This window comes from Brassica napus, chromosome C1, assembly GCF_020379485.1.
Source record: "Brassica napus cultivar Da-Ae chromosome C1, Da-Ae, whole genome shotgun sequence".
Classification (NCBI taxonomy): domain Eukaryota; kingdom Viridiplantae; phylum Streptophyta; class Magnoliopsida; order Brassicales; family Brassicaceae; genus Brassica; species Brassica napus.
In genome coordinates, this window is record NC_063444.1 from 43,155,314 (window position 1) to 43,182,577 (window position 27,264).

At 38.3% G+C, this 27,264-nt stretch overlaps 1 protein-coding gene and 1 pseudogene across 1 annotated transcript; one reads left to right on the forward strand and one right to left on the reverse strand.

Annotated features, from left to right (window-relative positions):
* Positions 1–16,133: 16,133 nt before the first annotated feature.
* Positions 16,134–16,567, reverse strand: LOC125580045. Its single transcript, XM_048743999.1, has 2 exons — positions 16,406–16,567; positions 16,134–16,304 (listed from the first exon to the last, which is right to left on the reverse strand). Exons 1-2 carry the CDS (start codon positions 16,565–16,567, stop codon positions 16,134–16,136), a joined length of 333 nt encoding a protein of 110 aa, XP_048599956.1.
* Positions 16,568–21,716: 5,149 nt separating this feature from the next.
* Positions 21,717–24,751, forward strand: LOC106383485 (annotated as a pseudogene).
* The last annotated feature ends 2,513 nt before the right edge of the window (positions 24,752–27,264 follow it).

Genomic DNA, 27,264 nt, shown 5'->3' on the forward strand with positions numbered 1-27,264 from the left:
AGTGGGGCTGGTCGATCCCGCCAGCCTCTTCTTCATCGAAAGTGATCGCTCCTTTCGGGAAGTCACTAGGCGCAGACTAGGTTAGCGAATTTACGCTTGTCTCGGCCTTGCACTGATAAGCTTTGATGGCAGAGACAGTATCGCTGCAGTATTGCGATCCTCCGATGATCATATTGACTTTGCGGCGACCATTGTCATTGCCCTTCTCGTCCTGCCTCCTTCCGCACTTTTCTCCCGATTGGTTCCCTTGGAGAGAGCTCGCTGTTTGAGGGGGCCTATCGTTTCTTGGAGGGCGGTCTGAATCGCGGAAGAGATATTTTACGCTAGACACTTCGGCGATTTCTCCCGCGAGTAGCTTTGCGGCCAACCTAGAGACGAGAACTTTGCAATTTACGGTCGAGTGGCCGCGGGCCTGGTGGAAGTCGCAGAAGGCGTTCTCATCGTAATTTGGATTCCGGGTCCATGTATTGCCCGTCGTCCGGCCTTGCTCCGATCCGGAGTTGATGGGGTAGTTATGCGCTCCCTGGGTCTCTTCTTCCCCGTGATGGACGTTTTTGTTGTTTCGAGGGTTTTTCTTTTTAGGCTTTTGATCCGACCCATGATCCTTTGACGATGTCTTCGTCAGCCTCTACTTTTGCGACAAGATTTTCGTCTCTTCTTCGATGATTATGTAGTCCGTGGCTTTATGGAGCGCGTCTTGGATCATATGCGGCTTATCTAAAGTTATCCACTTCCTAAACTTCAACTTGTACCAGAGCGTCTTTTGGAGCGCGTCTACAGCTACTTTGTCGCTTATTCCGCTGACTCTAGCCATGACGGTCTTGAACCGTTTTATGACGTAGCAGAGAGATTCGTCCTCTCCCTGGGACATGCTCCAAAGATCGACATCGGAGGTTTCTCGATCTATGAACATAGAGTATTGCTTGAGAAACTCCGAGGTGAGTTGGCGAAAACTTCCGATGGAATTTCATCTCAGGTGAGAGAACCATTCGAGTGCTGCTCCTCGGAGGTTTTCGACGAAGAGGCGGCATTCGCCGGCATCTCTTTCGCTTTCTCTAAACTTGGCTCTCCCCATCGCGATCTGGAAATCCTCTAGATGTACCCTTGGATCGGTTGTACCGTCGTAAGGTTTTACCTTGATCTTTCCATGATCTGAAACCCTAGTTCCGGTGATGCGAGTAGTGAAGAGCATTTTTCGAGATTCCTCGAGCAGCATATCGATCTCGGGTGCGGTGCTACTAGCGTGATGTATCTGAGATTTCACCGCTCTAACTTCTGCAACCGTTTTCATGAGAAGATCACGAAGATTGCGAATCTCGGACTTCTCACTAGCATATTCTGACCTTGTTGGCGTTTGTCGCGAGTGTTCCGAGTTTGCTCCTCGGCCAGTTCTTCATGTTCATCCCAGAAGATAGCTTCTTCTTCTTCGGTCATAGGGTTATCGAACTGGGAATCGTCTTGAGCCGCAGGGCTCCTTGAACGACACGGATGCACGTCTGCGTCTTCATCCGTAGGTTCGGACTGACTGCTAGAATCCACATCGGCGCGCCCGATTTCTCCTTCCTCCTTGTCTTCCATCAAAGGGGGAAGATCTCCCGGGTTTTTCCGTGTTGGCGCATGAGTGATTTCGTCGGGGTTTTGCCCGGACGTTTTCTCCTGCACGTTGGCGGACCGGTCCGCAGGAGTTGCGAAATTGAGTCTTCTTCCGCGGACTCGGGTTGTTCCGCGCGGAAGAACGGCCCTCGTTCTTGCTGTTAGGTTTTCAACCCGTTTTAGCGAGAGAACTCATGACCTTGTCCCGTTCTGCTGACTTCTTTTCGAAAGTCGAGAACATCTTCTGGACCTCCTCGAATGCTGTGGTGTTAACGTTAACCGCGGTAACGTTCGTTGCTGGAGTATTTTCAACGTTGTCGTCGGCAGTGTTGCCATCACGAGTTTTTTAGTTATTGAGATCATCGCGTGACATGTCTGATCGAGCGTTGGTGGCTGAGAGTTAGGTTGATCCATAGCCCCCTCCCCTCCTTTTAGCGCCAAACTGTGGGAAACAAAATTCACACTGTCAATTTCTGTTGATTTAGGAAAGATATGAAACCCTAAATTTTCCAGAGGTCCCAGATATCAGCTAAACCACACGCCAAGCAATCAGAACAGGAAAGTATAAATGAAAATAAGTATAAGAATCGAAAAAAGAGAGCAAGAAAGGTTTTTATTCCGTATCTGTGTTGAGCATTACAATAAGGTAAGAGCCTTGGCCGCAAGAGCCGTCTGCGAGATTCCTAGTTCTAGCAACCTAAGACTGTGGAAACCTAATTGAGTCGCAGCTCGATAACAAAAAACGGAAAATTACCTAAATACCCTAAGTGCTAAGTTTTTGCTCTGAATAGAAAAATTGCGTCCCTCTGCATCTTCGACCTCGACATCCTTATATACTCCTCTAGAGGTGGTTTCCTCTTTCCCTTTCTGCCCTCGGTCGAGTTTATCACTTCGCAGAAATATTCTATTTTTCCTCGATCTTTGTATTTATCTTCGGAAACTTCACATTTATCCTCCGAAGTGGACATTTATCTTCTCCTGCATAACAAAAGATAAATTGTCATAACAATTGGGCTTGATTTTGTATAAAATCGTAAGTGGGCTCTTAGCCGCGTCCTGGGCCTTTTCGGGCCATTTTCCGACTTATGCGTTTTTACGATTTTATAAAAAGTGCGCTTTCGAAACGATGTCGATTCCGAAGAACATTCAAATTCCTCGTATAGCGTAGGCAATTTGAGGTGTTCGGCTAACCGTTGCGGTTTTATACGATCAATCCGAATGTTATTCGAGAGAACGAGTTCTTGCAGTTTTTAAATCGTAAAGTTCCAACAATGACTCCGATCGAGATGAAACAAGAGCAGGTTCGATCTAATCCCGAAGGGGGAAGCTAGGAGGACGAGACGAAAGGAGGCTGATTGATCCAACTCGCCGAACGGGCGAGTTGGACGGCTTGCTCGATCCAACTCGCCGAACGGGCGAGTTGGACGGGTTGCTCGATCCAACTCGCCGAACGGGCGAGTTGGATGGCTCGGTCGATCCAACTCGCCCGTTCGACGAGTTGGACGGCGTGGTCAGTCCAACTCACCCGTTCGACGAGTTGGACGGCGTGGTCTGTCCAACTCGCCCGTTCGGTGAGTTGGACGGCTTGCTCGATCCAACTCGCCGAACGGGCGAGTTGGTCGGTGCATCCGGTCCAACTCGCCCTTCAACGAGTTGGACGATGGGTGTTTCGCTGTCTAGGATCCGTTGTCTGAGGCCTTGATTAACCTTTCTCGAAGACTTATCGTGTGAATACTTTTTGGAATTGTTACAAATTTTGATTTTAGGTTTTCTCACTTCTCTATTCTTTTGACTTTTATCTTTCTTTTACAAAGAAGACATTTCACGGGAAGTTTCTCACTTTGATTTCGTCGTAACCGATTTTGACCCCAACATCCTTCAAAATCCCACACCACCCAAAACAAAACACAACCAAACACCTAAATTTAAAAGCATGTTTCTTAAATTTAAGGGGAATTGCATTCTACATCCATCAAACAAATGATAATTCACCCAATATCTAAAAGCCTTGTTTTTTCAATATACACTGTACACATTATAGATTATTGCCGTATTACCCTTCTCAACCAACCGGTGAAACCTACTAACAAAAATAATTAAAATATATATAAAAAACTTTTAGCCAAATCTTCTGATCCATCACCACCACCGCCACGTCTCTACTCCACCATCTATTTCCACTGTCTCTCTTTCTTCTTCAGATTATCAACAAAATCATACATTTTCTTCTGTCACATAATTTTTCTCTTTCAATACTTCACCAAAAGAACAATCAATTGTTCAAAACAAGAGACAACGATGAAGTCATAGACGGTGAGCACATACAACAACTCTTTCATTTCTTTTTCTTTTAAAAAAAAATCAATTGATTCTCACAATCATGCTTTTGTTTTCATACTCTATTTTCGTTTCTGTTTTTGTTTTAAAGATCCAGTGGTGAATAACAGACAACGATGGAAGCGTAGACGGTGAACACACACAACAACTCTTTCATTTTTTTCTCCTTTTTTTTCTTAAATCAATTGATACTCACAATTATGCTTTTGTTTACATACTCAGTTTTTGTTTTTGTTTTTATTTTATAAATCCAGTGGTGAAGAAAAACGATGGCGAGTCGGTAAAAGCATCATCGTGTCGGGAAAAAGAGAGGAGATGAAGACGATCTCTATATGATGGTGAAGAATAATGATGGTGAATGAAATGAATGTGTATCGGTCTGTCTAAAAAAAGAATTGAAGAAGATGAACTCGCCGGCTATATTATATTTGGTGAAATGAATAGTATAGTATATATTCTTAAGTATAGTTATCTATGTACGGTTACCATACTATTTGAGACATATTTCTACACTACTCCTTAAAAATGTAATAATATGTCATGTTTTTAAATTTGATAGGTCTCTTCTTTGTCATTTTGTGTGATTGATTGTAATATGAAATTTATTTTTCGAGTGTTGGACATATTTGATTATTTGGAACATTCGTTTACTATACTACTTAGACTATATAGAATATAAGATATACAACATGCTAACCAAGTAAATGTGCTTTCAAGTGTTTAATATTGGAAAACAATTTATAGATTGTATTTGAGTTTATAGGTTTCTGCCTAGGGTTTAGATTTACTAAGTAAAGGTTTAGGTATAGTAAACCATATTATATACATTCTATTTGGGTGTATACTTCCTTGATTAGGGTTTAGCTTAATCTATTTATTTAGGTTTAGGGTTTAGGGTATATTTGTATTAGGGTTTAGTGACTAGAATTTATGGTTTAGTATTTAGAAGGTGAATGGGTATGGTTGGGATCAACATTAACTTCTGTCATGCAATCATAGACATTATATTTGGGTTTAGATTTAGTAACTAGGGAGTTTGTTTAAGGTTTAATATTTAAATGAGTGGTATGGTTTAGGATTTTGTGATTAAGATTTAGGGTTTAGTATTTGAAAGGTGAGGGTTGAGTTTTGGGTTTAGTGATAACAGTTTAGGGTTTAATATTTAAAGTTGGGTGTGAGTCAGTCATTCTATACTGTTTATAAGTTCTATACTATTTGAGACAATAGTTCTATACTATTTATTAAATATGTAATAATTTGCCATGTTATAGGTTCCTTGTTAGGGTTTAGATTGTCTAATATTGAAAAATAGTTTATAGATTGTATTTGGGTTTATATGTTATTGGTTAGGGTTTAGATTTACTAAGTATGAGTTTGGGTACAATAGTCAGCGATTTTAGGTGGGTTTATCATGTATAGTTCTTACCGCATCTTGGGTGTTGTACTATGTCACTGAGATAGAATTGTACACTTGCAACGTATGGTTAAGATTATATTTGGGTTTAGATTTATTAACTAGGGGGTTTGTCTAGGGTTTAATATTTAAGTGGGTGGGTAGGATTTAATATGTATGTTCCATACTATGGCTAATAAATTTTAAATATATAGTAAAACAGTTGTAGATTATATTTGGTTTATAATTTACTGATTACAGTATAGATTTACTAATTAGAAGTAAAAAAACAGTGATGTGGATGATTTTGACACTGTCATTGTCAATAGTGTGCACTAAATCTTAGACACATCTCATTTTGTTGACATCATATTTAAATATCTTATTCACCATTTATTTTTTTGCCACATCATTTCTAACATCACAAAGTCACTGGATGATTACAGGAAAAAATGGTAGAACCGGATAATAAATGGCATAAATGTTAATTATTACATTATGTCAAAATCAATGACATGCACTTAATTTTTTTTGCAATCTTACACATCTGGTAAATTCTCCCTAAATTTAACCTCTTCATTCACCAATTAATATGTTAGCTTTTCTCCCATCTCTCTTCCAAAAAGAAAAGTAAAACCCCAAAAAGTAAAAATAAAGATGGATGACCTAACAAGAATGATCATTGTCCTAACCCTTGTTATAATGTTCGCACGGGGTTCGGACGCTTCAGCAATGCAAAAGACAAAATTTGGTGCGCCGCTTCTGACTGAAAAAATCGCAACAAATAGATCGATAATAGTCGATATTGAAGGCAAAAGAGATTACACTTCGGTTCAAAAAGCCATTGATGCTGTCCCTGTTGGTAACTCTAATTGGATCATCGTCCATGTCCGTAAAGGAATCTACAAGTACGTTTACTTTTACAAGGGTTAGGACACTATTTCATATGCGTATCATATTCTTCACAATATATAACCAAGTTATAATAATATCGTATTCAGTACTAGCAACTTGTTTATATATTAAGTAATTAATTGAAATCTTCCAGTTTCGATCTCCACCTGATCGGTACGTCCTTCGGCGTATTGATTCCCACATCGACGATTACTTGCGCACTGGTGCTCCGACGATCTCTGATTCTGGGTCCGTTTTGCTGCCGTCTCCCCCACGCTTTATGCGAGACACGACGGTTTACTCTGTTACTGACGACATCGACGACCTTACATATTCCAAACTGCTCATCGAATCATCAACCGGGCTGTCTCTCCTGTCTCTAGCTTGGCGAGGTGCCGGTGCTCTGGTTCGTTAAACGGCACAGAGTCAGTGCTTGCTCTGTTTCTAGTTGTCTCTGATCTGGTTGGACTCGTACGATCTGATCTCTCTCACTGCGATCAAAAGTCGCAGACTTTGGTCTTGTTCTCTATTGATCCTAGTATTCTCGCATGGGATCGTTTCAACGTAACAAATCCAGTCACTGGATTGATATTAAAGGCAAAGGGATCATGTATGATGAGGATGATGAACCGATCAAGTTAACTGATCAAGACACTCCCCAAAATATTACGGAATTCCAGTTATCTTTGATTGGAAAGATTCTGAACCCGAAGAAACAAAATGTCGAAAAGCTTCTTCAGAAAATGTCATCGCAATGGGGCATGGAGGACCATATTACCGCTAACGATTTGGGTAATGGAAAGTTTCTTTTGAACTTTACCACAGAGGATGATCTCAACTCTGTCCTTCGAAAGGGCCCGTTCCACTTCAACTTCTGCATGTTTGTGCTGGTTCGGTGGGAACCTATTGTCCATGATGATTACCCTTGGATAATCCCTTTCTGGACTCGATTGATTGGTGTTCCACTTCACCTGTGGACGGTTAATAATCTGAAGGAGATAGGAGCTCGGTTGGGACATGTTCATCAGGACCAAATTGAGCTAATGGAAGGGAGAATGCTCATTGATATTGATACTCGTCGGCCGCTGAAGTTTGCAAGGAAGGCTGAATCTCCGGAAGGGGATGAGGTTACAATTGAGATCAAATACGAGATGTTATTTAAGCATTGTTCTACTTGTGGCTTGCTTACCCATGAGAAGGAGTACTGTCCCTCTCTGAGCCCTCAGGTTAGGATTAACCCGCCAGGTAACCGCCCTGGTGTCTTTGCAAGGGTACAGGTGCCAGAAGCACGGTCGAGGTTCATGCCTGTCAAGAAGGAACCTGCGTTGAGAACACAAACTGTTCGCCCATACAGTGAGCATAAGGTGCGACAGTCCAATGATCCAAGATATGGCAATAGTGACAGGAGCAGCCGGGGAGATAGCAGTCATGGTGCTTACTCACGGGAAGGAAATAGTGGTCATGTTGATAGGATCATTAGGCGCCGGGATGATCACACACGGAGCAGTCACTATGGGGGTTCGCGGGTTGGTATCGGGCCTTATGACCGCTACCGAGGTGATGGAAACAGTGGCGTAGCATGGAGGGAGAAGAGGGTGCAGCCTCGCCAAGGAACAGAGGGTGTTGTGCGTCAGTGCTTGGGTGCTGTACCTGTAGGGAAAGATAGTGTCTCTTATGGACATACATCTACACACAGTAATGCTTTAACACTGCCTGATCGCAGGAGCTCCGACATCAAGACCAGTGAGGAAACTCATGGTAACCGGCGATTAGCTAGTACCATTGTTACACCATCCCGGATTGACCGTGAGAGAGAAGAGAACGTCACAAAACGTCCCAAAGTATCACCCCGGGTTTTATCTTTTGAATCACTGAGCGATAAGGAGCCGGAGATGGGTGATGGAGAGGACCGGATCATAGACGCGTTAACTGATATGGATATTGCGGACAAACGAGATGGTGGACTGATGGATTGCGACGTCCAGAATGATGATCTGATGGGGTTAGAGCTGGCGGAGATGGAGGAGAAAACAGCACATACCAAGTCTGCTGGTAGAGCTCCGAGAGGCAGTAAGTATGGCTCCAAGATGAGTGCCCCTTTGGGTATTCAGAATAAGAAATTTGGGATTCTCCGTCGGGGATCTCCATATAAGCGTTCATCTTCGTCTCATGATGCCCGCACTGTTGGAGAAAAGGGGAGATCAAGACATCATCATCTCAGGTCGAAGAAACAAAAATCTGGGTTATCCAAAAATGAGGGTTCGATGGGGTCCAAGAACCCATCCCCCACCCATCAATGAAGACACTCAGTTGGAACTGTCGAGGGATTGGGAACGACCTCACAGTTCGACGCCTAAAGGAGATGTGTCAGAAGCATCGCCCAGGACTTGTGTTCCTTACTGAGACGAAGAATAGGAGGCAGATGTTGCAAAACATTCAGGCCGATCTAGGATTTGATCAGATGTTTACCGTTGATCCACTTGGACTCAGCGGAGGTTTAGCTTTATTTTTTATGGATGATTTTCAAGTTAATATTTTATTTTCGAATAACAGAATGATTGACATTGAGGCAGTCATTGATGGAATAAAAGTTTTCATGACGTTTGTTTATGGAGACCCTGTTTTGGAACGACGAGATCAAGTTTGGGAACGTCTTACGCGTTTCTCCACAGCTAGAAATGGGCCTTGGTTCATGATAGGTGACTTCAATGAGATTACAGGTCATAATGAAAAGGAAGGAGGGAGACAGCGACCTGATAGCTCGTTTCTACCCTTTAAACAAATGCTTACAGATTGTGGGATGCTAGAATTTCCTTTTACGGGAGACATGCTTTCATGGGTAGGGAAGAGAGCAGGACATGTCACTGTTCGATGTCGCCTAGACAGAGCAGTAGGTAATGCTGATTGGCATGAGAAGTTCCCACATTCTAATGTTAAGTATACGAGGTTATGGGGGTCGGATCATCGTCCGATTCTCGCTGATATACTCAATAAGCCAACGAGGAGGTCAAAAAAATTTAAATTCGATAGAAGATGGCTAGATAACGACGAACTAAGGCAAGTCATTTTAGAGGGATGGAAGTCCCCTGACCTCCCACCGGATGCGAATATAATGGAACATATATCTAGCTGTCGGAAAGCCTTGAGTGATTGGAGAAGACAACATAACATTAACTCTGCCAAGCTAGTGGAGGAACTAAAGGAGAAGGTCGAGGCCTTATACGCAGATGATAATGCGACAACTGAGCAAATTGCATCAGGATTGAAGGAACTTTCTGACGCTCTTAAGGCAGAAGAAATGTTCTGGAAACAGAAGAGTAGAGTGTTTTGGCTGCGGGAGGGAGACAAGAATACAAAATATTTTCATGCCTTGACGAAGCAACGGAGAGCACGGAACAAAATCACGCAGCTATTGGATGCAGATGGTAACATAGTTGAGGATGAGGAAGGTCTGGTAGCCATTGCGACTAGCTATTTTAGACAAATCTTTGAGTCGTCTATTCCAGAAGATATTGAAGAGGCGCTATCAGAAGTTCCCACGACGATCACATGTGATATGAATGACCGCCTCACGGCTCCCGTTTCAGAATGGGAAGTCAAGCTAACTCTGTTTGCCATGTATCCAGACAAGGCACCCGAACCAGATGGGATGACTGCACTTTTTTATCAGAAGTTCTGGGATATAGTCAAGGAGGATTTGACTCTTATGGTTAATAAATTCCTCACTGAAGGGTATATCGCTAATGGGTTGAATGATACAAATATTTGTCTTATACCAAAGATAACAAAGCCTAATGATATGGCTCAATTCAGACCCATAAGTTTGTGTAATGTCAGCTATAAGATCGTCTCTAAGGTCTTATGCCAGAGACTAAAGAAAGTATTACCCGGGTTGATATCTGAAACCCAGTCAGCCTTTGTTGCGGGGAGACAGATATCAGATAATATCATGATTGCACAAGAAATGTTCCATGCCCTGCGAACCAAACCGAGTGGACGTAACAAGAGGATGGCCATCAAAACAGATATGAGTAAAGCATATGATAGGATGGAATGGTCGTTTATCGAAGCTGTGATGCGAAAGATGGGATTTTCTGAAACATGGATCACTTGGATTATGAGATGTATCACGTCGGTAAAATATAAGGTTCTTATAAATGGTCAACCAAGAGGGAACATTGTCCCAGGTAGAGGTCTACGACAAGGAGATCCTTTGTCTCCTTTCATTTTTATTCTGTGCACGGAAGCGCTCGTTAGCCTTCTCAATCATGCAGAGAACCAATGGAAGATAACGGGGATGCGCGTTACACGCGCATGTCCTTCGGTATCCCACCTTCTCTTTGCTGATGATAGCCTTTTCTTCTGTAAGGCGGAGCCCCGTGAATGTGAAGAAGTAATGAAAGCAGTCAGGACATATGGCAAAGCATCTGGACAATGTATTAATTTCGACAAATCCTCGTTACTCTTTGGTAAAAGGATTAATGCAGTTACTAGGCAAGAGATCAAAGTTGTACTTGGAATTCATAATGATGGGGGGATGGGGAAGTACTTGGGAATTCCAGAGGATATCAGTGTATCCAAATGTAAACTTTTTGCATTTCTTAAGGATAACTTGATGCACAGAGTAAACGGGTGGACTGGTAGATGGCTCTCGAAAGGGGGGAAGGAGGTAATGATCAAGTCCATTCTACTCGCTCTCCCGACATACGTCATGTCCACATTTTTGCTTCCATTAGAGATTTGTGAGAACCTCGCTAGTGCCATTGCACAATTTTGGTGGAGTTCGAATCCCCCAAAAAGAGGGATACACTGGGCGAAATGGGAAAAAGTTTGTTTACCAAAAGAGGAAGGAGGAATTGGGTTCAGATTGATTCACGAGTTCAACTTAGCATTACTGGCAAAACAATTATGGAGACTAATACAGTACCATGATTCACTCGTTGCCAGAGTGTTGAAGGGTAGATATTATAGGATGACCTCGCCATTGCGAGCAAACTCTTCTAGTAGTCCATCATATGTGTGGACAAGTATCTCCGCCTCCCGGAAACTACTACTCATGACAGAAGATTCATTCTGGCTATGAAGTTAGGGTGTGGGAGGATCCATGGATCCCAACAAGACCTGCTAGACCAGCTATACCTGTAGCGCCTGTGATGAACCCGAACATGAGAGTTAGTGATCTCATTAACCAGGACTCGAAGGAATGGGAGGAAGGGACGCTAGAGAACTATGTCCATCCTGGTGATATACCACTTATTCGCAGTATGGCCATAAGCTCTATTCATCGTCAAGATTCTTTCTGTTGGGAATACAAGAGGAATGGTCATTACACAGTTAAGTCTGGATACTGGGTTGCTCAAAATCTGCTGAAGCCAGATGAGGAAAAGCTGATAGTGGAACCAAGTATCACTAAACTTCAAGCCTTTGCTTGGAAGTTGAAAGCACCTAGGAAGGTATGTCATTTAATATGGCAATTGATAACGGGTCAGGTGGCAGTAACAAGAAATCTAGTGAGAAGAAATATGCGGTGTGACAACTACTGCCCGAGGTGTGGGGAGGCAGAGGAATCTGTAACTCATGCTATATTTGAATGCCCTCCTGCTCTGCAAGCATGGTCTTTATCGACGACTCCAACAAGTCCAGGCATATTTCCAGCGTCAAGTGTCTATACAAACATGGACTATCTATTCTGGAGGAAAAAGAATATCATAGCATTAGACCAAGACAGGGATCCTTATCCCTGGATAATATGGTATATATGGAAGGCTCGGAATGATAAGCTCTTCAGGGGAATAGACAGAGATCCTTTGGAACTAGTCCGATATGCAGAAAGCGAATGCCAAGCCTGGTTTAGTGCAAACGAGTTGATACCACCGGTAGTGCAAGACAACAACAATGAGGAAAACCAAGTCTCAAGCTTGGGTAATATTTGCCTCCTGGATGGATCATGGACAGCTTCCGATAGCTTCAGTGGATGCGGATGGGCTTGGATGGATAGCGGGGAGAACATACAACTGATGGGTACATGGAACTTCACTCGATGTGAATCAGCATTGCATTCTGAGATAGAAGCACTGCGCTGGGCGATGGAGAACATGCTTCAACACTCGCCATGTCAGAGCTTTGGAAAAGACTGTAAGGAGCTGATTGCTATGATAAATGAACCCCAAAAATGGCCAAGATTTGCGACAGAATTGGAGAAGATAGAGACACTGCAGATTTGCTTTCCGGACTTCAAAATCATACATGTTCCACGAGTGCGCAATCAGTTTTCGGACTTTTTAGCTAAGACTGCTAGGACATTTCGGAGAGAGTTACTTTTTATTGGTTGTTCTATTCCGGTCTGGTTACCCAGACCACCTCAAGCTTGAGTAATAGAATGGCCGTTCGACGTCAAAAAAAAAAAAAAACTTGTTTATATATTATGTTGCATCGATTTACGTAACATTCTGAAATTTGATGATCATTTTATATTTGGAAAAATTGGACATTTTGAACTTTTGTTTGTCACAATAAAACTTCTCATACTTTTAGCAATTCTGAACATGGTTTACCCTTCTTCAATGGAAAAAATAGTAAACTGAATTTTAAAAATGTAAAAAAATATGAAAATTGTTTGAAACATAAGTATGACAATATATATGTCTAAACTTTAAAAAAAAATTGGAATCATATTTTATTTTATCTTCTAGCTACAGTTAGAATACTCATTCTGGTAATCTACGTAGTTTATATGTATGATTCTAAGTTTTAAACATAGATATATCAAGGGTATATACCGTAAACTAACTTTTCTTGTATATTCTAGCAAAGATAGAATCGGTTACGTTATAATCAAGAAAGATGTCTTCGATCTACCTGCTGCTTGATAACGATATATAGCCACAAACAACTCAAAGATATAGGTCGGTTATATTACATGACATAACTTGTTCTGCCTTTTACCTTATATGACGCCTACAAGAGGAATACATTTATCACCTACTATACAGTGTTCTGCTTAGGTAGTGTGCATATTCTAGGAAAATCGTGAAAATATGAAAACTTCCATATTCGGTTAAAGAAGTTTCCTAAATCTAAACTAAATCTACCTAAATCTCTCAAAATATATTTGAGAATATTTTTTCCACGTTCTTCTCCTCCTCCCACGATCTTTTTCTCTTCGTTTGTGTTTCTCTCTTCTTCATCCACAAAGTCATCTCTTCTCTCTATCAATACAACATGGTTCTAATCTATGTTAAATCTGGTGAATGGGTGTCTAGTTGTAGTGAAGAGTGGAATTTCGTGGTAGACAAAGCAAGGCGTGGTCGAATGGTAACATTAGAAACTACTACTCCATTGGAGAAGCTCAAAAGGATCGTGTGTGAGGATTATGGGGTGGACCATAATGTTCTTAATACCGAGTTCAGTAATTCAATGGTGAATCAAAGAGGGAATCCTCCAATTATTATCACCAATGATCGGCAAGCATCTAATTTTGTGGCGTATGCAAAGAGGGATTCATCTACTATCTTGTGTGTCACGTTCTCTGGTTTGGGTGTAAATAAAAAAGAACGAGTCAATATCGATTTGAATAAGGACCATGAAATTCAAGTAATGTTGAGGATGAGAAGTTCCTGAGATAAATCGAGCAGATTTTGTGAAGCCGTCAAAGGAGTCTTGTGATACAAGGAAGGATCATGTCGTTGCGGATGATTCCGGTGATGCTGGGTTAAGGAGTGAAAACAATGGAGACAATGAAAATGTTGGTCGAGCCTGGAGAGGAGATTTTGTGAAGAAAGATCAAATTTTCAGAAGTAAAGGGGTCCTGAAGGCCACAATGGAAATTTTGGCGATGAAGAATAATTTCAATTACACTGTTTTCAAATCCACGAGAAAATGGTGGTATATTCGATGTAAGGATGCATTGTGCAACTGGACTGTGCGTACAGAAGATATAGATGAGTCTACATATTTCATGATCAACCGTTGCGAGGGAAGACATTCATGTGCTCCTTCAAAGACAAGAAAATTCAGAAAAACAACATCGGCAAGAACAATTGGTACTCTGATACAACATCGATTTGATGATGCAAACGATGGCCCAAAAGCAAATGACATCATTCAATTTATGAGATTGGAGCATAGTTGTGAGATTACTTATTGGCACGCTTGGGAAGCTCGTGAGTTTGCTATTGCAGCTATTAGAGGTATACCAGATCGCAGTTATGCTAAAATCCCAGCATATTTGCATATGATTAAAGAAGCTAATCCTGGTACGCATACTCACTATGAAACTAATGAGAAGGGAAGATTCATGTATCTATTTATGTCATTTGGGCAATCAGTTAGCGGATTCTACAATGCAATGCAAAGGGTGATTGTTGTTGATGGAACTTTTCTAGAAAAATAAATACAAAGGAGTTCTACTTGTTGCTACTGCTGTAGATGGTAACTCTAATTTGTATCTGATTGCATTTAGGGTTGTTGATTCGGAGAATGATGATTCGTGGGGGTGGTTCTTCAGACAGTTGAAAGTGGTTATTACTGATTGTCAAGACCTATATTTTGTCTCAGATAGAAATGCGTCTATTTCTAAAGTGATTGAGACTGTCTACCCTCAATCAGCAGATGGAATTTGCATTCATCACTTGTTGACCAATGTGGTTGCATTTTTCAAGACAAAAGGGTTGACTGCCTTGGTGGAAAAGGCTTCACGGGCATATAGATACACTGAATTTCAGGAACATATCACCGAAATTTTTGAAATGAGTCCTGAGCTTGGAAGATATCTACGGGAGGCTGATGTGCGCAAATGGGCTCGTTCTCTCTTCCCTGGTGAAAGGTATGACATTAGGACCACAAACCCGGCAGATTCGATAAATTCAGTTCTGAGAATACCTAGAGAATATCCGGTTATTCATTTGCTAGATAGTATAAGAGAACTGTTGACTCGATGGTTCTATGAGTGTCGCTTGGTAAGCTCTAAGCATCTTGATCCTTTAACCACTAAGGTGGAGAAAAAGATTGATAGGAGAATTGTGAAGGCAAAAGGGTTTCAAGTCTACAAGGTTGACGACTTCAAATCGCTTGTGAAAGTAGACATATATGATTGTCATGTTGATTTGGAAAGAAGAACATGCACATGTGGGAAGTACAATATAGGAAAAATTCCTTGCCGACACGCCATTCCTGCCATTTATTCATGAGGTATGGAAGTATAAACACATGTACTTGGGACCTATTTATTTTTGAAAATTTCAGCATATCGACTCCAATCAATCACGTTTTTTTTGGTACATGCATGGAAGTGCACAGATTTACTGACGACTTATACACCACTGCAGCGTGGAGAACCGCCTATGCGGAATGCATTAATCCAATAGCAGTTCTAGAGTGTGAATGAAATGTCCCTGCTGAGGTTAAACTTGCTAAGGTTTTACCACCAGAGAAAGAAAGAGTGTTGGTCGGCCAATAAAGAGAAGGTATGAATCAGTAGAAGACAAGATAAAATCTTCTCAAGGATCAAGAAAGAATAAAAAGCACAAGTGCAGTCGCTGTGGTACAGAAGGACACAAGAGAGTAACATGTGATTAACCCATCTAGTTTGTTCTGTGTGTTCTGTTGTATCTGTTTTGTTTCTTATTGATCTTGAAGCATAGTGATCTTCTGTTTAAGAACCTATTTGACTATTTGGTATTTGCTAAACTCTTGAGACTAATCGATCTATGTTTGTGACAATTTGGTATTTGCAAAATTATTGGTTATAGTAGATGATAATCACCAAGAAATAACAAGAAACATAGTCTTAAACTTGTTTGAAAAAAAAACAACAATTTGAGGCAGCACATGAACATCATGCATATGCAAGGTACATGAAGACCATCACCAAACAACATACAAACAAAGCTTTTATGATCCTTAATTCCCTAATGCATTATGTGATCTTCTCTTCACAACGTGCAATTGCATCTTCCATCTCTTCAATTCTAATCTCATGACCTTTCATCATGGCCTCACCAGCTCTCACTGATTTCTGAAACTTGATATTGTCAACAAGCAGCACGTCAAACAGGTCATGGAAGTCTTCAATTTCCTCAAGAACCGACTATCAGTTCATTTGAACAAGTGGGTTTTGTCCTTCATCATTAACATCCAATAAACAGTTAGCTTGAAACAAAGACAAAGTGACATGATTATAAGACTAACCTTCTCAGATCCCATCGGACAACGATGAAATAATCTTCCTGGATTTTTAACTGTGTTTGAAGTGAAACGAGACACTGCCTCACCGCAATTGCATCTCGTGGGAATTTCGCGTTGTTTGGCGACTTGATCTGTTGGAGTAGATGAAGAATTGACCAAAGACATGATTGAGTCGATCTCCAAATTTTCGCCGCTGTAATTCTCTATGTCGAGGAAGAATGAGGAAGAAAAGGGAATAGGTCAAAATAATTAGCTAAACGACGTCATTTCATACTTCTATAACGTGTATTCAACCAAAGGCAGATCAGGAAAAAATTACAAAATATACGACTACAACCTACTACCAAACGTATGTACTTTGTCTTCGAATCCTCTACATTAGTTTCAAAACATGGAGCAAAGAAAGTGGCCTGACAATTGATCAATTGATAATTAGTATAAGATTAACATTACTAGTGAATAAATAGATGTCATGTGTGTTTGGGGTTATGGTTTCGACTTTGGTTAGAGTTAAGGGTTTAGGGTATATTTGAGGTTATGGTTTAGTGTTTAGGGTTTATTTAGGGTTTAGAGTTTGTTTAGGGTTTAGGGTTTGTTTATGAATTATGGATATATTCTGAATGTGTTTTTGGTCCTCAGGTTTTATGATCAAGTAGTACACTATTCTTTGCAGAAAATCAAATTAGAAGAACTAAAAATCCTACAAAAACAAAGATAGAATTGTCACATAATTCCTAGAAAATCCAAAGCTAGAGTTTTTCACATAATTAGACACATAATCAATCTTCGAGGTCAAAGACCTCTTCTCTCTCCCATGGTGAAGGCACATATCGTGTCATTGCCTCAGCGTAAATGAGATCATGTGCTGCCTGCCATAAATCCACACCAATCTTCTGTCTGCAACCCATGATTATTTCATCATCCAATAAACTGAGGTCGATACCAAGCAGATGGCATTCTAAGTGCTTGAGTGCGTATGCACCGCAGTCACAACAAGACTTGTTCAATCTCATCTTCATAGGCACATCCACGATAGAATATGATGCGAGGAGTAGTTGCTTCTGTCTTTCAGGTAGTGCAACGGCCTTCACTATCCTAGGAATAATAGTAGAAAACTTCTCAACGTATTATTTGTTCTTTCCCCCACCGCAGTCAAAGACTTCCACCATTTTTTCAATAATGTTGATGCAGACAGCAACTCAGTGATTACCTGCGTTGGACAATACTAAATTTGTAAATGAAAGCCAGCTGAAAACTAAGACGTGTAGAGGAGTGAATGATTACCATTTACAAACAAAGGAAAGTAGATACAATTAACATCGACACCCCAAACTTGATCAGTCCGCCCATGAGATCGAAGCTCTCCTCTGCCGTACCCAAGAAGAAAATCAGGCAATTCATAGGCTTTTTTGTTAGCAAAGAACTTGTTGTATGCAGCGTCGATTTGGAGGCAGAACATAGCATTCATGAAAGCAACACGGCTTGGAGCCCAACGCTTCAAAGTTGTGTTGACTCGCCATATAAACATAACTGCATCCATTTCCTGAATATTCACAATGAAAATAAACTAATGTAGCAATGAAGATGTGTTACAAAGATAAATTCAACAAATTAGTACAAGAAAACATTACCTCGTTGCCAAGCCATTTTCCAGGACTTACTATCCTTGTAGCTATAGACAAATTTAAGATTGACGGACCAAGTGGTAAAAGTTTTGGTTTCTTAACCCATTCCGTGAATCCTATCCATGATTCTTCGGAGAAATAATACAGTGACGACTGCGGAGAACCATCTGTGCGCAATGGTGAATCAGTAAGCTGAACTCCTTTTCCTTTATTCCATTTCTCCCAATGTGACGGCAGTGGAGCTAATGAATCTCGGACTGAAGTCCTTGAAGTCCACCACTCATCTCCCTTATTGGTCTGAGATGGATCAAAGTCGGGCACATACGAGGTCTGAGAAAGCCCTTCAACGCCTTGCATACCTATCCTGGGAATGATATCATCTGCTTGGCTAAAATTCACATCAAGTGAACTCTGGGATGCTTCCTGTTATGTTAGGATAAATAATCAATTAACAACATAATATTAAGCACAAACAAATCCATTACATGAACATTTTATAAATAGTTATAATATTTTACACACCAATATTTTACATAAATTTCAAACTACACGCTTACAAACCAAGGACACTAACACACCAAGCACACTTACAAACCGAGACCTTATAAAACACCATAAAATTCAGGCCGATATCATAGATGACAGTAAAACAAACAGACACGCAAACCACCAAATAAACAAGACAAAATAACATTTAATAGAGTGGTCAAGACTAGTGTTTCTTTACCCCGCGTGTGGACCTCTTCAATGGTGGCTGGCTCGGTGAAGGCTTCTTCGCTGAAGGCTCTCCAAGCTCAACGTCAACGCTTGCTTCCTTCCGTGAATCTTTAAGCTCTGTCCTCATTTGCTCAAATGTCTCAGCCATCTGTTTTTGTAGCCGCTGTTCCATTCCAGAGAAACTCTGCTCAAACAAATGTGCCACAAAAGCCTTCATGTCTTCATTAAAAGGCGCTTGCTTAGGTCCAATAGAGAGAACCTTATGCTTCTTTTTTTCCATACCACGATCCGGAAGCCTCTTCTTACCCCTTCTTGATGTAGCGCTTAGGTTCTTTGATCCTTTTGTAGTATGGTAGTCTTCATCACTCTCAGCTGCTTCATCATTTACAGCTGATTCATCATTCACAGCCGATTCATCATTCACAGGTGCTTCATCATGAAGATCTGAACAAACCTCTGGAGTTTCTTTGATTTCCCAAATATGGTCACTAAAATCATGTTCTGTCTTATCAACTCCTTCAGGTTCTTGATTCTATCATCCTCCACATCATCATCTCTGCGAAAAGCATCAGATTGGACTACATCATAATTTCTTCTCCAGTCGATATATGCATAGATGTCATCCTACACAAGAAAGGCACAGAAAGTTAGATCCTAAAAAACTCATAGAAACCGGAGGGACTCAACTTACATAAAGATAAGAGATTACCTCAGGTGTCATTATTTGCTCCAACCGAATGATCTCCTCATATGACACCTTTTCAGCTCCCATCCAGTATATGCATCCGTTCGTGAAACCTTTGTCAAGTTTTTTTCCACAAAGCTTCCCAATCTTTGGTACAGCTTCCATTGCCCAAATCTGGAAGGCGTACGAGAATCCATCCAACACATAACTAGTAGTCTTATCCTTCAAGTTGTCACAATTTTTGGCTATTGAGTTGTAGAGAAAGTCATAAGCAACAACTCCCCAAAGATACTTTCGAACCTTCTCAAGATCCATGACCACCTTGATGTATTTGAGGGGGATATTAGCCTTCTCATCTCTTGCTAAAACCACACAAAGAATGATGGCCAGATAGATCAGTCGTATGCGATCTGCATTCTTCCACTTCTTAACAGCTTCCTTGTCCTTATCCCACAGGTTGAAGAGTGTAAATGTTCCATCTTTTCTCCTCAACACATTGCTCCAGAAAACACCGCCATATTTCCAGTCTTCAAACTCCCTAAGAGAGATACGAGTATGGCACTCAAACCCGGTTACTGCGTGGAATTCTTGTAATGAAAATCGAAGAGGTCTCGTCGCAAAGACGAAAAAAAGCTCATGCAATTTGTAAGTCACCAGCTCCCTACACAAGAAGCTGTGTACTACTCTCGCTGAGAACCCAAGACCATTCTTATGCAGCATAAAAATCTGAAAAAAAAAACCGGATCTTTCTTCACAACTTCCAACTCCTTTGGCATCCACTCAGTGAACTTTGGCATAATGTAGTCAATCCTGTAGTTGTTATTGATCTGAGTCACTTGGGGCTCTTCGCCCTCTTTAAAAATCCTCTTTGGTAACTCCACAGACATATCTAAAAGCGCAGAAAAACTTGTTAGTTCAACAGGTTAAAGTAGCGATATCATAACACAAATAATGAGAGCAAGATAAATGCATTTTACATTTACATTCTCCTTATCCTAGAATATGTATTCCACCTAGTTCTAATTTCAGAAAGAACAACAACTTTTTCAATTGATCAATCAACAACAATCAATCTACCCATGGCCTATATTACAATCGGACAACATCTACTCTACTTGAAAACATACACAATTGGACATCAACTAGTATAAGATTTCAAGAACCAAACTTTTCCCTTTCCAAAAACCTAAATCGATATTTTAGAACTACAAATCTAAAACACTAACATGCAAACACTTAATCGTGATGTATAAAATGTTTAATCAACCCGTGAATCGAATTTACCTTAAGAAATATGACAAATCGATTTTTAAAAAATCTATGTAAAAGGGAAGAAACTCGATTTCGTGTTAGATGAGAATCAATAGAAGTAATCGAATACCTTGTGTGAAGAACTGAGACGAAAATGGAAAACACTTCGTAATTCGATTTGCCCGTCCGACGGAGAGGAAGAACACTTGGATTTCGTTGTATCTTCAGTGAAATCGAAGAGGAGGATGACGAAGACAAGATTCGAAACTACGGGTAGATGAAACTCCAACGAAGAGCAAGGCTTGTCTCCGTTGAACCCTAAATCGCCATGGAAGGGGATTTCTTCTACGGCGGAGAAGAGAAGTAGAAAAAGAAATTAGGGTATCGGCCACCCCTTTTCCTTTTTTGTTATTTTTTAAAGTTTTGTTATTTTTATTTAACTTTTAATATTTACCAATTTAAAATCAATTACGAAAATTACAATATATAATTTTAATTCAACTTAATTGATAAATTATGGGTAGTTTAGTATTTACAGGAACAAAAATCATATTTTCCTAAAACATCTTCTACAAATCTTATTGTGACAAATACAAGTTCAAAGTGTTCTTTTTCCAATTTTCTCTTTTATATTTTGGGGGAAAAAAGGGAGTGAGTGCACATTCCCGAGAACAAGCAGTTCGTATTAAGGAGAGGTAACGGTAAAGGAAAAACGGTCATCGAATCATCGGAATTGTTAATGAAATAGTGTGATGAATATATAGAATGATGCACCAGGGCCGTCTCAAATTAATTTTAGACCTTGTTCAAAAAATTATTAATTATATATTTGATGATTTTAACAAGTAATTTAAAATTTTAATAACTTTGTTTGATTTTTTTTTTAATTATAAACTCTAAATTTAGCATTATATCTACAATTTTAAAGTTTTTTACCATAATTCATATATTTGAAAAAATTCTTAAACTTTTTATTTTTATATTTGGGCCCTGTCGACCGCTCTACTTGCACGTGTTGTTAGACGGTTGGTCCTGACCGGTGGGAATGGCATTCACGTCTGATAACCAATCGGTGGCAGCGTTTGTGGCTGCCGATAAAGTAGCGTTTTACCATTGTGCGTTTTTTTTTAGCTTGCACAACACTTTGTTTGATACATCCAAGGTTCCATCGACTTCATCTTCGGTCGTGAAACTTCCATTTTACGTTTTCCCACTAACACATACTCTATAACATAGTCCGCCAATAACATACCACATTTTAACATTTTTTTCAACTTGTTACAGAACTGTGAGATCTTTGTGGTATCGGACAAGAGGGTGAAACCATACGGGTCAATCACAGCACACCACATAAAAAAAGCAGACGAAAACACGGGTTATGTGTTCATAAGAGGAAAAGTGTATGGAATCGACGACGTTTACTTAGGCCGAGCCAAAGGACCTTATTCCCGAGTCATCTTTGCCAAGACTTAGCTGTCCAAGACCGTTGTCCCTAACGGTTGGACTAAGGGGTTGTTCGTTTCTGATACCACTCAAATTACCCTAAGGAGTGAATTACTCTCTCAAATAAGAGGTTCAGTTGCAGTACTTAGGGATCGAATCCACAAGGAGTTAGGAAACCTATTAAATCTAGTCAGGTTATTAATTCTAGGTGTTTGTTGTTTTATGATTTAAAAGTAAATAGCAATCCTAATTGAGCAAGTCTATTGCTCGACTAACAAGATGATTGCGGGTGTAACTTTATTGGAAGATATTAGATGCAGGGTTTCTATTCAGGTGTTAGAGATTATAATCTTATAGATGTCTAACAGTTGCATGCATGATATATTAGAGCTCAACTCCTTAATCACAATGATCAGCGATGGCAATGTTTCACTGGTTAACTAACTAGATCTTGGATCTCAACTGTCGTCTTTTGATCACAAGAAAGTGTCAATCGATGATCCTATATGGATATCGATCGATACACCTTTCGCAATAATGATCGATTGTCAGAAGACAATATCGATTGATAGCTTCTAGCTAAGCCCTAGGCGCGGGTTGATAATGCTCACTAGTCTCCTAGATCAGCGGTTAGCTCTCTCTAGCAGTCCTAGCAAGACAGATTAGATTCAGGACAGGATGATCAAGGATGCTTGACACATGCAAATTCCTAGGTTCATGTTCTAGTTAGCAAGGCTAAAACAAGCATTAAGAACAATCAATAAATGAATATCACAACTCAGCAAATCTATAGTTTGGGCTAATCCCTCTAACCTATTTGAACCCTGAATCTAACAAGTAAACTACTCAGACATAGCTAAGCAATTCATGACACAAAATATAGATAAAAACTGCATATAATAGAATAAATGAATTAATGGAGTTCCAATCACAAATCTCTCTATGATTTTCTCTCATAAAACTCTCTCTCTCTCTCTCTCTCTCTCTCTCTCTCTCTCTCTCTCTCTCTCTCTCTCTCTCTCTCTCTCTCTCTCTCTCTCTCTCTCTCTCTCTCTCTCTCTCTCTCTCTCTCTCTCTCTCTCTCTCTCTCTCTCTCTCTCTCTCTCTCTCTCTCTCTCTCTCTCTCTCTCTCTCTCTCTCTCTCTCTCTCTCTCTCTCTCTCTCTCTCTCTCTCTCTCTCTCGGTGAAAGTAAGAATACAATGGTGGTTCCAGCTCTTTGCCTCATAACACTTAGGCAAGTATATAACTATTAGGTTAAAAACTCATCTGGGGTAATCTTTAATTTGGTGAAGCCTTGGGATTAAAGTCGGCTGGAACCAAGTCGCGCATCTCGAGTCTCGACATCGATCGATGGTACAGGATGTACATCGATCGATGGTACAGGATGTACATCGATCGATGGTACAGGATGTACATCGATCGATGGTACAGGATGTACATCGATCGATGGTACATGATGTACATCGATCGATCATAATTTTCAATCATCGAGGCTTCTCTTCTGTATCGATCGACGGCACTGGATGTGCATCGAACGATTGCTTCTTCTTCGTATCGACCTCTAATGGCCAAAACCGTAAAATGCGGTTTCTTGCCAAAACAGTAAAAGCGCGTTTTCTCACCAAAACCATAAAAATACAGTTTCTCGCCAAAATCTTACCATTGCTTACATCTTTTAATTTTTAATTTTATAAAATTTGAGTACATGATGCTCTTACCATTGCTTTCATCTTTTAAATTTTAGTTTTATAAAATTAATTTTGCACTTTGAGTTTCTACTTTGAGTTGTTTGGAAATTTATTCAAATTTGAGTTTCTATTTTGAGTTTTATGAAAAGTTATAGTAGTAGTTAAATTTTAATACAAATTTAAATAAAAATAAATATTTTTTATGAAATAAAAATTTATAAATGTGAAATGCAAATTTTAAAATAATTTCAATGTAAATATATTTTATACTAAATAATAAAAATTAGTATAATTAAAATTAATATCAAACATACGATTAAATCAAAGCAAGGGTATATTTGTAATGTGTTTATTAAACTCGTCTGGATGGAAATAGAAATAAAGAAACAAACATAAAATCCATCCAGATGACTTATCTAGATGGAAAAACGAACAGCTCTTAAAATCCAGATGAATCATTTGGATGGATCACATAGATGGAACAGCTGGATGGAAATGATAGATGGAGAAACGAACGGCCCCTAACCGGAGCTACGACGGCTCGACCAAGTTAGTCTTTAATTATTATTTTTCACGTAATTGGCAATGTAATTATTATTCATGTTTATACTAATATTCTTGAGACTTTTGATCAGGGATTTATACCATGCGGAGTATAAGTGTCCTGGACCAGGTGCTGATAGACAACGTAGATCAGATTGGGCTAAAGAACTTACCAAACAAGAAGTTGAGTTTTTCTTGTCCATTGATTTTATTGATGGAACTTATTGGCTCCCTGTTTTGCTTCAGCAAACATTCTCGCGTTTGGCTTTTGGTGTTTCGCGTTTTGGTGTGGCTTGGGGAAAAAACATAAGAAGAATGTCCTTTTTTCTTCAACAAGTTTCTATACGAAATAGTTTTCTTTCTTTTTGTTTTACTCTTCAATTTTTTGAAGAGTGATTAGAAACTCTTATGTCGTTCGCACATCTTACATAAGATATTCCATTTTAATATTAGACTAGACGATAATCCTCGTCCTGCGCGGAGTGACTTTAAGAAAAAAAATATTATACTTAAATATTATAAACAATATACATTTTGTCATCAATAACCTTTTTCATATTTGATTAGAGGTAGACATTCAAATACCATTTGGTTCAGTTCGGATCCTTGAGGATTTGGTTCGGTTCGGATCCTTGAGGATTTGGTTCAGTTCGGTTCGGATCCTTGAGGATTTGGTTCGGTTCGGATCTTTGCAGGTTTGGTTCGGGTTTGGGTTCGGATAACCTATTTAATTTTTTTTCAAAACTTAATTTCATATATACTTTAAATTTTTCAAAATCGAAAAATAAAAATAATATATAACATATAAATTTGAATAATGTATTCCAAAATACTTAAACTTAACATAAAAATTAGTTTAGCTTAAATATTTGGATAGGAAATCAATAGATATTTCAAGTATTTTAGGTATTATAAGTATCATTTAGCTATTTTAAACATGTACTTATAACTATTTGTATATATTTCTAAGTATTTTGGACAACTTAAAAAAGTCTTATATATTTTGTATATATTTTTTAGATATTAAATTTAAAAATAATTAATATATCTAAGTATATAAATCTTGTTCGGATATATTCGGATACTTAAAATATTATGGGTTGGATCAGGTTCGGTTCCGGTTCTCTAGATACCAAAATTTTGAATCCATTCGGATATCTAACAAATTTTGGTTAAAGTTCAGTACTATTCTTTGGATCGGCCTTAGTCCGGTTTTTATGGATTTGAATTTTTTTCCCAATCCTATATTTTTACTGTGGGAAAATTTTAAAAGAAGATGATGGTGGTTCATATTGATTTTGGTTATGCAACAATTTTTAAACCAAAATACATTTTACCATATATGTGGTCCATTTAGTTAATCATTAAAAACTGTTCTATGCCCATTTAAGAAAATCAATATGGTTCATATCGGTTCTAGGTAAAATTTCAAAATTAAAATATTAAGGTTTCAGTACTCTTTCATTACAAATTTTAAAATTAACATATTTATGTATTTTTAAATGGTACATATTTATTTAAACGATATTAATATATATATATATATATATATTATTTAATATAAATATCTATTAAATAATAATTCAAATTAATACGATTGTATGATCATTTGAATCTTGTTATAATAAAAAATTAAGCCATTGATCACAAAATTTTCAAAGAGATTTTTAACATTTTTTTAATTTAAAGTCGTTTTAAAATTTTCAAAATATAACATATAAGAAAAAAATTTATTTTTTTATTATATGGTTAATGTGATTGTTTAATTTCTTTTAATAATATGAAATCAAACAAAAATGAGGAAGGATGCAAAAATTGTTATCAAATTTTTATTATTCATAATCATTAATTGTCATATATATGTTAATCATATTAGGTAATTGCGTAGCTTTTATTTAAGGAAATAATACATGCTTCTTATGTTTTAGATTAATATAATGTTTCCTAGTAATTGAATTTTTGACCAATATTTTTTAATTGATTCTTAAGCTGCCATATAAGCTAAATTGCTATCCTAATTAAGTGATATCTAAGCATGGTCTTTTTTTAATTAGTACAAACTCAAGGTTACTACTTTTTAAATGATCTTAAATTAATACACAGGGGGGATGGCACCGAAGTTATAAATCATTTCTTCCAATTTAAAATACTTCCCGGATAATTAATTGAATCTATACTCAATCGTAGTATGACAAATTATTATTTAAGTTTACTATTTTAAAAAATGTTAATATTACGAAAAAAATATTTATTTCAAACTAAAATATAAATCAATATCGAATAAGGTAAATTTCCAAAAATATAAATACTATATTAAGTTAACATAATGTTTAATATTTTTTGAAAATTAAAAAATAAATAACAAAAAGAATAATTAATTTAAAAATACAAGACTTTCAAACAAGTATAACTATATAAATCTAAATTTAAACTCATGATTTTCAAAGTTTAGTTTATATACTATTGAAAATATTCAAACTAACATATACTATATATATAAGTTGATATTATAAATCATTGAGAATGTTCACATATTATTTTAAAGCACCAAAAATATACCAAATCATTTTTCAATTTGATATTTCTAAAAATATTAATATTACGAAATTTTTTATTTCAAAATAAAATATAAATAATTATCAAATAAGTTAAACTTACAAAGTTAAAAACATCATGTACAAATCTATACTATATAAAAGTTGAGGCTATAAGCCATCGAGAGCGTCCACATAGGATTTAAACGACCAATCGTAGTATGAAAAATTATTATTTAAGTTTATTATTTTTAAAAATGTTAATATTACCAAAAAAATATTTATTTCAAACTAAAATATAAATCAATATCGAATAAGGTAAATTAACAAAAATATAAATACTATATTAAGTTAACATAATGTTTGAAAATTAAA

Bases quoted from the DNA above. Each gene is read 5' to 3' on its own strand.
- LOC125580045 (XM_048743999.1), bottom strand. From the start codon at position 16,567: ATGTCTTTGGTCAATTCTTCATCTACTCCAACAGATCAAGTCGCCAAA. The intron at 16,305-16,405 runs GTTAGTCTTATA...ATGAACTGATAG, and splicing joins GTCCGATGGGATCTGAGAAG to TCGGTTCTTGAGGAAATTGA.